This window comes from Anolis sagrei, chromosome 6 (assembly GCF_037176765.1).
Source record: "Anolis sagrei isolate rAnoSag1 chromosome 6, rAnoSag1.mat, whole genome shotgun sequence".
Taxonomy (NCBI): Eukaryota; Metazoa; Chordata; class Lepidosauria; order Squamata; family Dactyloidae; genus Anolis; species Anolis sagrei.
In genome coordinates, this window is record NC_090026.1 from 37,908,535 (window position 1) to 37,925,467 (window position 16,933).

Consider the following 16,933-nt stretch of genomic DNA (forward strand, 5'->3'; position numbering starts at 1 on the left):
CTGCCACCTAGAAACGGAGCTGTTTAGGATGGAGGTGTTGCTGTTGGTATTGAGGATGAAGGCTATATTCTGTTGGCAGAGTTTTGAAGCAAAAACCATCTGAAAATTGTTGCCCTAAAGTTAAAAAAAATGGAGCGGGGGGGGGGGGTGAGACTAGCAGGGGATTTGGCAGCTGCAATTCCCCACCCATGCCTTACAAGATGTGTTTCATCTTTCTAAGGCATCAAAACACATGTATTGCATTGTTGTCTTACATAAATGTGAAACACATTGTCTTGGCTGCTGAACACATACCTACAGAGTGTCCAATTTTGTGCTCAAAGGACCAAGCTAGCTTGAAGGTTCTTTTTCTGAGAAATGCCTGAGCAGCAGTTTGAACACTGCTTCCTATCTTCCAGCAAGTGACAAAGTACTGCAGGGCACATGAGTTAAAACCAGTCTGGTGGTCAGTGAAAAGATTAAACTTTAAAGAAAAAAAGGGGGAAAAATCCTCTTGGGGTCAGTCAAAATTTGTTTTTTCATATGGAATTCCCAGAGAAACAGCAGACATGATATCTTGTATATAACAACACATTGTACCGTGATTTTAAGTGTGAAATGCTTACAATAGTTACTTGTATCAGCTTAGTAGATAGGAACATGACAGGAGGTACAAGATCCATGTACTGCTGAGAACTCGTATTCCTTTACTTTCTGACATCTATATACTAGAGTTGGGCCCAAATCTCTGTTAATGAAAAGATTTGTAGTTTTCAGAGGGCCGTTTTCGTGTAATTTTCAATCACAGAAAGGGGAGAAGAGAGATGAAAAGACCAGTGAAACGAATTCAGAGAGACTATATTTTCTGAAAGTATTAAGTCCACAAAATAGGTGGATTTGTGGCATCTTTTTCTCTTCCCGGCAGAAGAAGCCTCTTCTATTTTTTCTTGGAAAGATACCTCCTCCTCCAGAGAGGGCCCTTAGAACTTGCTTTCCCAGTGGCACTTGCATAGGGTGGCCACTGAAAGTTCCTCTTGGAGCATGATAGGAATTGATGATGGGACAGCTTGGTGGTGTCCATGCTCTGATTGGCTGCGAATTGACACAACTAGCAACTACAACGCCCAGAATCCTGTCTTGCAATTTGTCTTATTTTTTAAAAAAATGTTATGTTTAAAACTTAAAATAATTCTTAAAAACCAGTAGATTGGTGAATTGTTTTGAAACTTGGCAAGCTTGCAGTTGTAAATGGGGTCTACAACTGAGGTAGGTTTCTTGCAGATAGGTCATAAAATGGCTGAGGATTGAGCCTTTAAAGTTTTCCATTGTAGCCAACGGGCCAAATCTCTGCCGAATGAAACTGAATATACCCCTCCCCTTTCAGGTAACTTTCTGATAAACGTTTTGTTTTAGCAACCTCCGCTACCACAGTGTTGGGTTTTGGGGGAGCCACCACCCACTTGTGACATGAAATATCAATTTTGTACAATGTATCAAGTCTCTTTGGAATAGCAGGCACTAGTGTAGGTGATACATCAACTATACGTGCCAACTTCAACAAGTATGGTAATACTGGTAGAATTGTTGTCGGGGATGAGACTTGTTCCTCCGAAGGGAACATCGGATCATCCACGTGCTCTGGTGTTTTGGGAGCAGGGAGATCCAATGCTTTCATCAATCTCCCTATAATAGCATTGAATTTATTAAATTCAGCAGACTGTATGACTGATGTCGTGTCATTGTCTCCCTGACATAAGTAGTCTGGTACATCAGAGTCCTCCGATGCACTGTTCACGTGCTCGGAAGCTTGTTGTACTCCTTCAACTTGAGATGCCGAAGCATAGCATTGAGGTGTTGACACATCCAGAGTGGGTTCAGGGTCATCACCTTGTGCAACATCAACGGATCCAGCCAACACTTGCGTTGTCAAAGGGATGTTATTTGCAATGTCATTTCCACTAGATGAGTGTTGAGTAGTCATCACTGCAGATGGGGTTGGAGAGCGATGGGATATGCTGTGGGGCCTGAGTTCAGCGGCCGCTGACGTGGAAGGCCCCTCTATATCTGCAGGGTGCACTCTCAGTCTAGGATTCCCTCTTTGGGGCATGGGATTTCCCTGCCCCTGACTCGAAGCTTGAGGAGCCTGGGTAGACACACCATGGTCCATGCAATTTCCACAAAAACACTGCAGATGAGGATGGCATTCCATGTGGTGACCCCCCCATGGTGGATAAGGGGGTGGATATGGGAAGTAATGACGTCTATGGCGCTTCTGTCGCCTTGAGCGTCTTGATCTTGGAGAGGGGGAGCTTGAAGAAGATGATGATGATGATGATGAAGAGGATGGGGAACGTTTACGATTCCCCCGTCTCGAGCTTCCTCGATCCCGGCGGCGGCGGGATCGAGAGCTGTGCCTTGAGGGGGACCTTGAACGCCTTGGGCGCTTGCTGCCCCTTCTGAAAGAGCGTTCATCCAAAAATACTTCAGGGCTTCTCTCCGCTTCGCTCCGTATCGGAGCAAAAGGCTCCATCAGCTGATCGCTCCCCCCTATGGGAGGAGCGAAGCTCAAACGCTCTCCCTCCTCATGCTCGATGCCGGCAGGCGGAGCCAAAACAGCGCGCTCCGCCCCTACTGGTTGCCCTGCTGCTGTGGGCTGAATTGCGCATGCGCGCTTAATACTCTCTCCAGCCCCGGTATCGGCACCAGCCGCTTGGCGTGCAGGGAGGCTGCCGATATCAGCTGGAACCTGCCTTTGGTCCTCCGCTTGGCGTGGAGGGAGGCTGCCGATATCGGCTGGAGCCTGTCCTTGGACCTCCGCCAGCCCATGTGAGGCCATCATGCAAGGCACGGCTGTTTCTGGAGCTGAGGCAACTTCCTCCGCCATTAATGGAGGCTGGTTAGGCGACAAAATCGGCATAGGAGGGGTAAGTCTAAGTGGTCTCGCTTCCCCCTCGCGTCTCTCCTGTACCGGTGTGGCTGCAACATTTTTCTCAGCCACTAGAGGGAGGCCCGCAACGGTGTCCCTCGGTTTCGACGAAGGGGTCTTTGTAAGACGGGCTGCCGTTCCCTCATGTGTGGCCGTCTTCTTACCAACGGCCACACGGCCATCTTGGGACGTTTTGTCTTTGGGTTTCTTAACTTTCTTCTTAATTAGTGTCCCAGAGCTCGCCTCAGGCAGATCAATCTTGATCGGATCCGAGGAAGGCAATAGTGCCCTCTCATAAAGCGCTGCCTTTAGCCTCAAGATCCTGTTTTTTCTGGTCTGAGGCGTAAAAGCCTGGCAGACTGAACAGGATTGATACAAGTGAGCTTCACCAAGGCAGGCGAGGCAGAGCTCATGGCCATCATTGTCCGGCAAAACGTTAGGACATTTCATGCATTTTTTGAAAGAGCTCGTTGCCATGACTGGCAAGAAAACAGGTGAAATATTTAAACCTTTAAATACTGGTCTAGCTCGCCAGAGATAGAAAGGTCCTCCGCTGCTTTGTTTAGCGCGGATGAAGAGAACTGACGGTTGGCCCCGCCCACGGGCTATATATACCAGGGGAGGGGGGGCGTGGCCTATCTAACTGTCATTCTTTTTAACTTGGAAGGTTCCGAATGCTGCTGCATGAGCGCAGAGAATATCAATTGTATGCTTCGCAGGGACTACGTAAGGAAACTACTATATACACAATCTGTTTCATGCACGACGCTATTAAAATACATTACCTTTAGGCTATGCATATAAGGTCTCTAAGAAAAAAAATGTGTTTAGACTTGCGTCCATTGTCAAGATAACTGATTATAAATAGGTATGCAACTATAGATATTCAAAAATATGAAATCAAAAACACTTCTGGGCCCTGCAAGAACTTGAAAGACTCCTTGCCCCTTCTTGAGTAAATCATCAAGCGTACTCTCCTTCCTTGAGGCTAGTGACAGATTAAATGGCCACACAAGCTAATGTTTAAGAATATTTTTATTAGAAAACATTTAACATAGAAACAGGTAACACAGCATCTTTGCTCAGAAATCACTGAATGTTCCATGAGTTCCTACTTGGCCACATACATCTCAGAAGGGCCAAAAAGTGGGAAGGGAATAATCTAGATTAAGTGCTGAGAGGTCAGGGCCTTGAGGAGTGAAGGCACTTGAGGGAGGCCCCAAGAAGACTGAGGAAAATGTTACTGGTTTCCCTTTAACTAGTAGCCCCAGTAATGTTTCCTGAAGCACTAAATGGACTCTCTACAGCACAACTGGTCCACAGTGTCCAGCTTCACAATTTCACAAACACAAGAAAGTCCAGGAAGTAATAAAAAAACTGATTGTCATCAACAGCTAAGGCCTGAGCAAATCCCCATTCCTTTAAGACACCACCACACCAGTTGCATAGGGTGCAAAAGAGCCAACCCAGTACATATTAAACAATGTTTTCGGTACAAAAATGTTTACAAACTGCTCCCTACAAAAAAGAGATAGTGCAAAGAATATATGCCAGCAGAACTGGCAATTCGGAATGGACAAAGCTTTGGTTAAACATTGAGCAGCAATAGCAGCAGCAGCAACTTTCTTGCATTGCAAGAAAAACTGCTGAGGCTCAGCTAAGAGGTAGAAGGCAACTCAAACAAAATATATATACATATATATATATATCCCAGTGTCCCAGAGGCAAAGCGCACAGGAAGAGTGGGGATCTGATTAGGGGGGGCCCTCATTAACCACTGTAAAATAAGGCTTTAACTCTTGTATAATCTCAGGTGAATACCTGAAATAGTGCCCCTCCCCTTCTCCCCATCAACAGTAAGCAGCAGAGGCAGGCAGCAGATATCCCCCATCCTGTGAAGGACAGAGGATTTTCAACAAGCATAGTCTGCTTGTCAGTCCACTCCAAAAGTACCACAAAATGCAAAAGAGATGGCGGAGACGGCAACACTAAGTAAGACGAACACCAAGGACTTGTTCCAGTTCTTGTCTGCGCTGCTGAACCTGGAAAACACAAGGAGGTGACAGACATGGAGATGAGAAAGAATGATGGAGAGAAAGCACCTAGATACCTGTTTGCCCCCCCCCCCCTGAAGAACAGAGCTGCCTTTGCAATCCAAAGACAAGATCCTGCAAATCTCATTTAAAAAAGTTAACTTCTCATATTCTGACACCCCTCCCCTCAAACATTCCCTTCTATTTCTTTTTATTTCACAGCAGGTGAGGAATACCAAAATATAGGGAGAGAGGAATCAGAGATCGCTTGGAAAGTTGGCTATCTGTTGCCATTACTCACACTATTTGAAACTTACTTGTTGCTGTTGTCTGTTAACAATGGTTTAGAAAACATTTTTCATTTAAAAAAACTTTGCTGTTGTGTGCCTTTTCTTGTAAGATTTGTTCAGAGGGTGTTTGCCTTTGCTTTCCTCTGAGGCTGAGTGAGTAGGACTTGTTCAAGGTCCCCTTGTGGGTTTCTGAATCCTGATCTCCAGAGTTAATGCCCAAAACGCAAATCATTAACCATGCTGGGCTTCAAATTTTTATATCTGTGTCTTATAAAGTCTATCAAAATACCTTTAAAATTGCCATAAAACGTCACTTGGATATTTATTTATATCTTTAATTTGCATCCCAAGTCCTTCCTGATATAAGCCTCAGAAAAAAAATAGTTATTAGATCAAATGCAACTTCATTTCAGTGTCGGAAGGTGAACGTGTTACACTCCCATTAACAAAGGTGATGATGAGAAACTCACTGTTGTTAGGCTTTTGATCTCTGGAAACAACTGTGGGTTCTATTACAGTTGCAATCAGCAATAAATTCAAAGGGAGAGGGGAGAAAGGGACATGAATCCATACCAAAGAAGGGGACTAGGAGGAGTCCAAAAATCAAGCAAGACTCCAAGAGCTTTCAGTCAAGGGCACTATACTAATAATGAACATCTTGCATAGCATCCTTCCTCTATGGCCAACTCAGGGTGAAAAAAGGTTGCAGGACTCAACATTTCAGGGGCAAAAAAAACCATATAGGCTGTGCAAAACTAGCTGCTCCAAACCTTGGCAAAAATGTGTCTGCCAACAGCTTCCTGCATCCACGGCTGCTCATAAAACTCAACACGTCTCTCCTCTTCTGGATTGCCAACCACATCTGTGATGATCTAGGGAGAAAAAGTCAAAACATGGAAAACAATTTGGGACATGGAAGTAGACGACAATGGCAACAAATATTCAGTGTTTCAGTGGGTGGGGGAGCCTGTCAGAAAACCAATAACTGAATTGTTGCAGCAGATCAGTATAACCCAACAAAATGTGCAACAGCGGCTTGTCTGAGGCTTCCAGAAAGCTCCCAAATATAGCATAGTGTGTTCACCATATGGCGTTGTTTGTACCTCACCCTTATTTAAACACTTTACAACCAAGTGGGATAAATTAGCATTGTTCTACTTTGCTCTGTTCTACATCCAGGAGTCAAAAGATTTCAAGATTTTTTTAAACAGCAGAGGATGAAGAGATACAATAGGTTGGCAAAAGATGAAGGAACATATTTTTCCTGAACTCCATAGAGGTTACATATTGAGTTCATAAATTTATTAGTGCAAAATTCTCACTGCAAGATGCTTTTTTTCATGTCACGAGTGACTTGAGAAACTGCAAGTCGCCTCTGGTGTGACAGAATTGGCGGTCTGCAAGGACATTGCCCAGGGGACACCAGAATGTTTTACCATCATGTGGGAGGCTTTTCTCATGTCCCCCCATGGAAAGCTGGAGCTCACAAACAGGAGCTCACCCTGCTCCCCGGATTCGAGTGCAAGATGCTGAAACGATAGGTTTCTTCACCAGACAGATGATTTTAAAAAAGACTTTGCTGCACATGGAAAAATCCCACAGTTCAACTGAGTGACCTGGGAGAGCAACCTATACTTGCTAAGTATTTGCAAAGGTCAGATCTGCTGCCTTGGAGTGGTGAATCTACCCTTAATTTTATGGTCACAGATGCTTCAGGTTGAATGGTGGCTCTGCCACAGGTTCAATAGCAAGAGTGCTCATTGACCTCAATCCAACTGGAGGAAGGGTGGTGATAAAATCAAAAGGAGAGTATCTCTGTGACAGATGTTTTAATAGTCACCTGAGTTACAACTCTTAAGATTAATGCATATGAACAAGACATTAAAAATGTCTGCCACAATCTCTCTGCAGAGAGGCTTATGTAGAAAGCCCTTATTTCTTCTTTTTAGGAAGAAATTGAAGTCATGGTTTTGGGACTGGCTTTTGTACAGCAGGCATGACAGCACTTTGGATGTCAATTTGGACAGGAAATGGCTACATGGGTTGATAATGTTTTAAATTGTTTTTAATTTACTGTTTATTTATCCACTTAAATTACTGTTATGTTTGTATATCTGTTTGTATGTTGTGGCATCGAATTGCTGCCAGTGTAAGCCGCTCTGAGTCCCGTCCCCCCCCCCCTTTGGGGGTTGAGAAGGGCGGGGTAGAAATTTTGGAAATAAATAAATAATATTAACAATAGCTATCACCTCTCTGCATTACATAATACCCTCACATTTTTGTTGAATTCATTTTAGGCAGAAAATGAGGAAGGAGGGAGGGCTGCCTTTCTTTCTCTAGTTTGGGCAATGGGAAGGGTTTTTTTTTTCCTGTGTCAGGAGCGACTTGAGAAACTGCACGTCACTTCTGGTTTGAGAGAATTGGCCGCCTGCAAGGACGTTGCCCAGGGGACGCCCAGATGATTTGATGTTTTTATCATCCTTGTGGGAGGCTTCTCTCATGTCCCCGTATGAGGAGCTGGAGCTGATAGAGGGAGCTCATCCGCCTCTCCCTGGATTCGAACCTGTGACCTGTCGGTCTTCAGTCCTGCCGGCACAGGGGTTTAACCTACTGCGCCACCGGGGGCTCCAATAATGGAAAGGTAATTGGGAGGGACTGCTTTATCTCCTCTGTTTGTTGTCACTTCTTTTGCTCAGGGTCCCTAATAAAGAAAGGTGGCTTTCCATACTCTTCCCACCCTTTATAAAGTGCATTCTAATTTTTTCCTCATTTATATTTTCCCCCCATCTGTATTTGTATAGATGTAGACACATGCAGACCACACCAAACTGCAATCCCTTAAATAAACAGATGATTTCTCTTTAGTACTTTCAAGTATGTCCCTTCTGTGCAATTTTAAAAGGGGAGGATAAGATTAGTTTATGCAATGCTCCTAATTTTTACCCTCAACCTATCCACAGGTCAAAGCAAACTCCAGAATTTTGGCCCTAAAAGCTGCACTTGACTTTATGCACAAGTATATATGGCAATTTGAGTTTTCAAAGTTCAGGTATTGACATTAGGCATACAGCAAAAACATATAACAAGAAATTTAACTTCCAGTCATAAAAGGAAAATTGGCACCTCAACCCAACCTTATAAGAGCTGCCACAAAAGAGTTGCAACAGAAGCCAAGTTACCTAGGAGCAACTCCAGCAATATTACACACACATGTATGCTGTATTTCTATATACACTATCAAGGAGAGTAAACTTCATAAGCTTACTTATGAGTTTTCTTTTGAGGAGAAGTGTTTAGGTCTATTTAAACACTCTTGTATGTTTCCCCAAAGCCTTATGTAAGCTCTTACCTTCAAATCTCTCTGCTGAGATCTGATCCATTCTTGGATAAAGTCCTGAGGATTGCTGCTGAAACTTAGCATGAAATCTCGCTGTGTCTTCAGCTGGTTGATGGACTCAATGGTTTCATGGATCTAAATGTAAGAGTTGGGGATATTCAGAAGGGTTCTCATGACTGAATAAGTTTGGCAATGCGATTCTCCCCCAACCAAATAATGTATTAATCCATGAGTATAGGACAGCACACACAGCAGACTAGTCTGAAATGTAGGGGCATTGCTTTCAGAAGCTTCTGCTTTTTGAATGGGCAGGAAGTGGTAGCTAGCCCCAGAAGCAGTGTCAGCGTTTCCCCCTTTCCATTGATTTTTTTTTTTTATCATGTCAGAAGCAACTTAAGAAACTGTTAAGTCGCTTCCAATGTGAGAGAACTGGCCGGCTGCCCAGGGGACGCCCGGATATGTTACCATCCTGTGGGAGGCTTCTCTCATGTCCCCTCATGGGAAGCTGGAGCTAAAAGACAGGGGTTCACTCCATCTTGTGGATTCGAACCACCGAGCTTCATGTCAGCAGTTCAGCTGGCACAAGGGTTTAACCCATTGCACCACCACGGCTTCTCTTTCCATGGAATGATCTTCAACTTATCTGTGGGTTATATATAAAAATCCCTAATTTTGCTCCCAAAACCTGCTCTTGACTTATACATGAGGCCAATATATATGCCAATCTATATGGCAATTTCCAGGCCTTCAGGCACAGATCTCCAGAACATCCTAGTTCCAGATACTTTTGTTATAGTTTGTCCTTTGAACAGAATAAACTATATAACAACAAAAGAGATCTGAGGATAGCTCCCGTTATTACAGTAAGCCAATTTTTTTGAAAAATTAGGTTAGCATGCCTGCTGACCACAGATCATACATTCTGTTTCCAGAGGTATCATTGAAAAAGATATGGGAGAGCAAAACAGAAGATTTTCTACACAATTCTCAATTTCAACAGAAAGGATAAAACCATGAAAATGAACAAAATCTGGTTACCAGTATTAAAAAAAACTTCTAAAATCAGGACAGTGAATAAAGAACAATACCCTGAAAACAGACAGGAATCAATCAGGGCCTTCCAACAAAGGATCCCCCAGGCAGGAATCAGCCAGGCCTTGAAGCTGCAAGGCTGTGCAGTGCTAATCAGGCCTTGCTCTTGGTTTTGCCCTCTTCACAGGTGCAACTGGTGGGGGACAGGGCCTTCTTAGTGGTGGCCCCTCGGCTGTGGAACTCCCTAGGGATATTAGATCAGCCCTCCCCACTCGACTTTCCATAAAAAAGTGAAAACGTGGCTATTTGAACAAGACTTTGAAATCTAGTGCAATACTCATACACGGAATTATGTGAAATTGAATATTGGAACAGCTCAGGCTATGATTTTGAACAACGAGGCTAACAATTAAGGTATTGGTTTTATATGTTTTTCAAAGGTCTTATTGTATGTACTTTTTAATTCTGTTTCAAATGTGGTTTTAAGGTGACTAATTACAACATTCACACTTGCCTCCAACAGACAAAAGTTCTTTCTCCAACCCTGGACCGTCAACAGATAGATAAACCTCTCTTGCCTAGTTTCCAATATACTTCACAACTTCTCAGGATGCCTGCCATAGATGTGGCTGAAATGCCAGGAGAGAATGCTTCTGGAACATAGCCATACAGTCCGGAAAACTCACAACAACTCAAAATAGAAGATGTTTATGGGGTCTGGACTGAACTGTCTCAGAAGTGAGATGATCTGTTGCTGCCACTGTTTTTATTTCATCAGAGCATTCCTTTTTCTCTGCTTCCCACAATCATAATAATGGAAAACATGATTTGATTCTTCCCCTAACCCATCCCAACTGTCAACTCAAGGTGCTGACAATTCACATTCCAAATTGTGATGTATTCTATTTAATACCATCCCAGTTCCTAGCTCTTCTGCTCACAGACAAGAGAGGGATATTCATACAGAGTTTTAATATTATGGAGGCTAGACCTCATGCAGCATGGCACCCAATCCTTCATTCCCCTGCAAACCTAATTTTGCCTACTTTGAAAAGCAATACTGCTTTTCCAACCTCTAACAAAAACAAAACAAAATAGAAATTCATACTATGCAAAACAAGATCTGCACATACATAACATGCATTAAGTATTTCTTACATATTTGCTGTATTTGTATTTTTAATTACAAATTTAGGATTCCTAAAGACTAAAATTCCAGGATGGCAAATCTAAGGATAGTCAGACAGAAGTCTCAATGCTTTCAAGTTAACCTAAAAGTGTAGCATCCCTCATGCCCTAACATTTTCTAGTGCCCTTAGAGCTCAAGGGGAGATGTGTCCAGCTATCATCACTCAAACTACGCAGCCATACAAACTATGAAAGGCAGCATGCTCAAATCTATTTTCTGCTTCATTGTTGGCAGAATCCTACCTTAACATCCAAAGAGGAAATTTCCTGCTGGTTAGTGGTGGAGGCCAAAAAGTTGCTCATTTGGGCTTTCAAAGGATCATCCACTTCCACATCAATGTCATAGCAGGCTGTCTTTTTCTGGTCATTAGGATCCACACTGAAGAGAGGAAAACAGGAAACTAGGATGGAAGGCTAAGAAGATATGCCTCTCTGGAAGATACGTCGTCACCATCCTGCTCCAAACATGAGGGGGCAGGTTGATTAATGTGCGCTCTCTCATAATGTCTGCTGTGCCAGCCCTACCTGATCACATGGTTGATCACAATGGGATCTGGATGCTGCAGGAGCCCTGCCAGCTTCAGTGGGATCTCAGAGAATCGCATCCGGATGCAGTTAAAGATCTAGAATGCAGAAAGAGGGGGAAAAAACCATGGGAGTAAGTATGAATGATGCGTTTTAAAAAAACTCTTGCTACTGTAAACGTAAGTAGTCTCTCGTTGAGGAAAACAACAGTGAAACATCATGTGGGCAGGCCCTGTAGGGTCTTCTCTGTGGCTGCTCTCAATCTCTGTAAGTCCCTCTTCAGAAATGTTAGACCAGGGGTCCTCAAACTTTTTAAACAGAGGGCCAGGTCACAGTCCCTCAAACTGTTGGAGGGCCAGATTATAATTGGAAAAAAACATGAATGAATTCCTATGGACACTGCACGTATCTTATTTGTAGTGCAAAAAACACTTTAAAACAATACAATAATTAAAACGATGAACAATTTTAACAAATATAAACTTATTAGTATTTCAATGGAAAGTTTGGGCCTGCTTTTGGCTGATGAGATAGAATTGTTGTTGTTGTGTGCTTTCAAGTCGTTTCAGACTTAGGTTGACCCTGAGCGAGGGCCGAGTAAATGACCTTGGAGGGCTGTATTTGGCCCTGAGGCCTTAGTTTGAGGACCTTTGTGTTATACGGTCACCTCCTTTATTATCTTTCCATATTCAAGTGAAGGCCTTTGATTTTTTTTCCAGGGAAATGCGTCTTATATATGCTATTTTTATTTGATGTTTTAATTGTTTGTTTTAATTATTTTGAACTTATTTTTTTTATAGTTTAAGCATTTTTAATTTGTTTGTGCTGTTAATTTTAACTAAACTATGGGCTTTAATTAGAATCTGCCTTGAGTCCCAGATAAGAACAGGTTGCTTACCTGTAACTGTATTTCCTCCGAGCTGTCACATGTGAATTCACACAGCTGAGTAATCTGCACCTGTGCAGAGCAAGCAAACTTCGGCCCTCTAGATGGTTTGGATTACAACTCCCACAATTCCTAGGTGTTGAAGTCCAAAACACCTGGAGAGCCAAAATTTGCTCATGCCTGTTATGGAATCACTGGGCAGAAATGTTTCGGTGGCAACCCTACCCACCATCCCGAGGCTATAAAAGGCCCAGTTACCACTGACACCCCTCAGGTCCTAAGCCACAGCTACAGCCTGTATCAGTTCTGAGGTGGCATGACCCCTATGTGGGAAGGATGGGCTGCCTAGTGATTCTAGAAAGTTCCAAACAGTGTTCTGCACAGGTGCAGATTATCCAGCTGTGTGATTCACAGAGACCTTGAAGAAGTAATATAAATATCAATAATAATAATAATAATAATGATAGTAATTGTATTTTTTACCCAACTCTCCTTGTGACTGGAGGTGGGGCACAACATATTTAAAACACATCATTATAAATACATATATTAAAACACATTTCTAAGAAATACAGAACAAAGATTAAAATACAGTACACACAAGACATTGGGTTTAAAAATCATACTTAAAATTGACTGAGTAGACCTACTATTACTACCATTAATATTATTATTGCTGCTGCTTCTGCTCCCACTCATGGGGGAAAAGAAGAAAGGAGAATAGTAGCAGGACGGTGTATAATAGGGATGGGCAATCTTTTACCGGTCCATGTGCTTACAATTCCCATAAACTTGGCACAGCATGGTCAGTGGTGCGCAGCATGGTCAATGGATCTACAGTCCAAAAAATCTGTCTGACTAAAAGTTTCATGCCCCTATGATACAACCTCCAGAGAAAATCATAATATTATGTAATTTATTTTTTACTTCCATGATACAGGTTTACAAATGAAAGGTAGAAAAGGACATGAGACAGAGGGACTAGTTAACAACAAGCAGGGAATAGGACCTACAGGAAACAGAATTGTGCGGACTACAGAAAACCAAGACCCCTTCCACACTGCCCGTATATTCCAGAATCTGATCCCATATTATTTTCTTACCCAAATTATCTGGCAGTGGAGACTCATCTAATCCATTTTAAAGCAAATAATCTGGGATCAGATCCCCTACTTTAGACCCAAATATCACAAGATCTTACCCATATGCAAAATGTGACTATTCTTGAAAACCAAATGATTAAAAACATGTTGGTCTTTCCACATCCATTGCTAATATGTGTGTATTACATATTGTGTATGTATATAATGTGTATGCATAATTTGTAATTTCTGTTATTACAAATCATACACATATTACATATACTGGGGGTGAGGGGTGAGAAAGCAGGACTTACTGACCTGGCGGAAGTAGCGATTGCAGTTGATATATTCCTTCTCATGGTTGTCCTGTAGCTTGTTGTGTTTGATGTAGAGCCACAAGGCCTGCATGATGCTGGCACGGGTCTGAGTGTGAACTCCCAGCAGGCGAGCCAGGCGGGGGTCCAGCTTGTACTGTGGGGGCTGCAAAAGCAATACAGCCGATGAATGTAATTGTGAGGTGGGGATGTATCTAATCTCAACCTATCCAAGTGCTGTAAGCTATTTCCAGCTCTCAAAATGGAATGCGGAATGGGATCTACTTGAGAGAGGGAAAGACTATCTCATAGTATGAAAAGTGATTTTTTAAAGAATTGCTTATTAAGAGTGTTGGAGGTAGGAGGACAAAGAAAACCTATTCACTCTTGTCATTAATCACCATGTTAAACCTGTAATCCATGGTATTACTCATTACATTTCATTACATGGTATTACTCATAGAATCATAGAATCAAAGGGTTGGAAGAGACCTCGTGGGCCATCCAGTCCAACCCCCTGCCAAGAAGCAGGAATATTGCATTCAAATCACCCGACAGATGGCCATCCAGCCTCTGTTTAAAAGCTTCCAAAGAAGGAGCCTCCACCACACTCTGGGGCAGAGAGTTCCACTGCTGAACGGCTCTCAAAGTCAGGAAGTTCTTCCTCATGTTCAGATGGAATCTCCTCTCTTGTAGTTTGAAGCCATTGTTCCGCGTCCTAGTCTCCAAGGAAGCAGAAAACAAGCTTGCTCCCTCCTCCCTGTGGCTTCCTCTCACATATTTATACATGGCTATCATATCCCCTCTCAGCCTTCTCTTCTTCAGGTTAAACATGCCCAGCTCCTTAAGCCGCTCCTCATAGGACTTGTTCTCCAGACCTTTTATCATTTTAGTCGCTCTCCTCTGGACACATTCCAGCTTGTCAATATCTCTCTTAATTGTGGTGCCCAGAATTGGACACAATATTCCAGATGTGGTCTAACCAAAACAGAATAGAGGGGTAGCATTACTTCCCTAGATCTAGACACTATGCTCCTATTGATGCAGGCCAAAATCCCATTGGCTTTTTTTGCCGCCACATCACATTGTTGGCTCATGTTTAACTTGTTGTCCACGAGGACTCCAAGATCTTTTTCACTTGTACTGCTCTCGAGCCAGGCATCCCCCATTCTGTATCTTTGCATTTCGTTTTTCCTGCCAAAGTGGAGTATCTTGCATTTGTCCCTGTTGAACTTCATTTTTTTAGTTTTGGCCCATCTCTCTAATCTGTTAAGATCATTTTGAATTTTGCTCCTGTCCTCTGGAGTATTGGCTATCCCTCCCAATTTGGTGTCGTCTGCAAACTTGATGATCCTGCCTTCTAACCCTTCATCTAAGTCATGAATAAAGATGTTGAACAGGACCGGGCCCAGGACGGAACCCTGCGGCACTCCGCTCGTCACTTCTTTCCAAGATGAAGAGGAAGCATTGGTGAGCACCCTCTGGGTTCGTCCATTTAACCAATTACAGATCCACCTCACCGTAGTTTTGCCTAGCCCACATTGGACTAGTTTCCTTGCCATTACATTTCATTACATTACTCATTACATTTCAGTGAGATTATCCTTGAAAAATCTCATTCAAAATAATTCAGCACCAATTTCGGCTCATTGCTTCCTGTATCTTAGCAAATATAATGACACAAACGTATTTTCTTATCACACTGAAATGACAGGATCCAAGTTCTGCCCAAAAAAAGATGAATTATAACCAGATATTTATTTCTCATTTCATGACCAGGCTTTAGATGGAGGAAAGCCACAAAAGTTTGGGATATAGAAAGAAACCTCTGGCCAAATCTTCTCCTCCCTTCCTAAAACAGGGTTGTCATATGAAATGATGTGACCAAAAGACTGGTAATTCAGGACATATTCTGTTCTTAGCAAGAAGTAGGCCAAGTTTCCTCTTACCTGGTGATCCAGCATGAGCAGCAAAGTACATTTCACATTGACATCACCTGGACGCTTAACTTGAAACCCATCTGTTTCTTGGGTTGTGGGCAATCTGTGCCACTTTGGGAGAAAAGTAATATAAGACAGGTGTCTTTAGGGCAGGAAATATCTGGGGTGAAATTTATTCATTCAATTGTGCATCATTTTATGTTTTAAAGCTCAGTTTTCAAATTATTGATCTAGTCTTGCTCTTACGGAAATAAGCAATGTGAAACAAGCTCCAGAAATATCAAAATTTTCATTTCATTAAAGTGACTTTAACATTAAGATTTTCATAGAACAGATATGGGCAATAGATCATCCAACTCTGTCCATCCTGTGCCCGAGATCTGGCATTTTAGGGGCATCATTGAAGTGCAATGGTGTTACAAAGTAAGTATGCTGAAGAATTTGCAAAGAAAAGCCAATTCATTGCTATTCAATAAATCTATAAACATTTTCAGTGAAATAGTTGAGGCTGCCTACTATGTCAAAAATGTTAGCAGAGGTGCACCTATGCAGTGAAGGAGTTTTACACATGCATTATACATGCACAATAAGACACTTTAAAATGTAAATATTTCATTATATATCTAGACTTGTTAAATGGTTGCAGTTAAGATTATGTTAAAAGGTTATCTAACAATACTGCCAAACAATTTCTACTAACCACAATCTGACCCTACAGCCATTGGGTAAATATTGGTTTGGACAAAGAGACCCAACAGCCTAGATCCCAAGGGAGCCCAGAAGCTACTATATCATACAGCTTTGCTGCAAAAATTTTAGAGCCCAGAAGTCATGCAGGATTTACATATAATGGAAAATGACACAGAAATAAGATTAATTCAGTCATGAGGCTAATCGATGGTTTCTCCTAAAACAAATTCACATCTCTTCCCTTACCTTTCTTCTAGAAGCTGTTCTTTAACCATCACAATTCCTGCTCCTGACAAATAATCTGCTAGCAAGTAACTCCAGCTTCTACCATTAATTCCTTCTGCTCAGAAAACTGTTTGCAGTACCAATCCTATAACTCAACACTCAATTCGCAGACAAGCAGAGTCCAGCACACTACCAGGTTACAAAGACCTTCCAAAGCATTGAAATGAAATGTTTAACTACTTTGAGTTGCTGCTTAGTCAGCAAACACAGCTATGCGCCAGGGCACCTACCTCTACCAGGTGGTTGTCTGGACCATACAATTCCTTGTCCAGCTCGATGACCAAGCTCTTAAAAAAGGATGAGAATTTCCTCTTCTGCTTGCTTGGCTGAGATAGAAAAATAGAAAAAACACTAAGCCCTGCTTTGCCCACAAGAACTCAGCAACTTGGACAAGTACATATAAAAATTAGGGACAAGCATGTAGTG

The 16,933-nt window shown here is 42.4% G+C and overlaps 1 protein-coding gene across 1 annotated transcript in view; it reads right to left on the reverse strand.

The window, feature by feature from the left end:
- Window positions 1-3,922: 3,922 nt before the first annotated feature.
- The window catches only part of SMARCD2 (SWI/SNF related, matrix associated, actin dependent regulator of chromatin, subfamily d, member 2), a 35,747-nt gene continuing 22,736 nt past the window's right edge, over window positions 3,923-16,933 (reverse strand). Inside the window, exons 6-13 of the mRNA XM_060780985.2 lie at window positions 16,738-16,833; window positions 15,542-15,643; window positions 13,597-13,758; window positions 11,311-11,408; window positions 11,029-11,164; window positions 8,578-8,700; window positions 5,999-6,100; window positions 3,923-4,947 (exon numbers count right to left, since the gene is read on the reverse strand). Of these exons, the coding sequence (XP_060636968.2) occupies window positions 4,894-4,947; window positions 5,999-6,100; window positions 8,578-8,700; window positions 11,029-11,164; window positions 11,311-11,408; window positions 13,597-13,758; window positions 15,542-15,643; window positions 16,738-16,833 (873 nt within the window). The 3' untranslated portion in view covers window positions 3,923-4,893. The remainder of the gene's footprint in view (window positions 4,948-5,998; window positions 6,101-8,577; window positions 8,701-11,028; window positions 11,165-11,310; window positions 11,409-13,596; window positions 13,759-15,541; window positions 15,644-16,737; window positions 16,834-16,933) is intronic.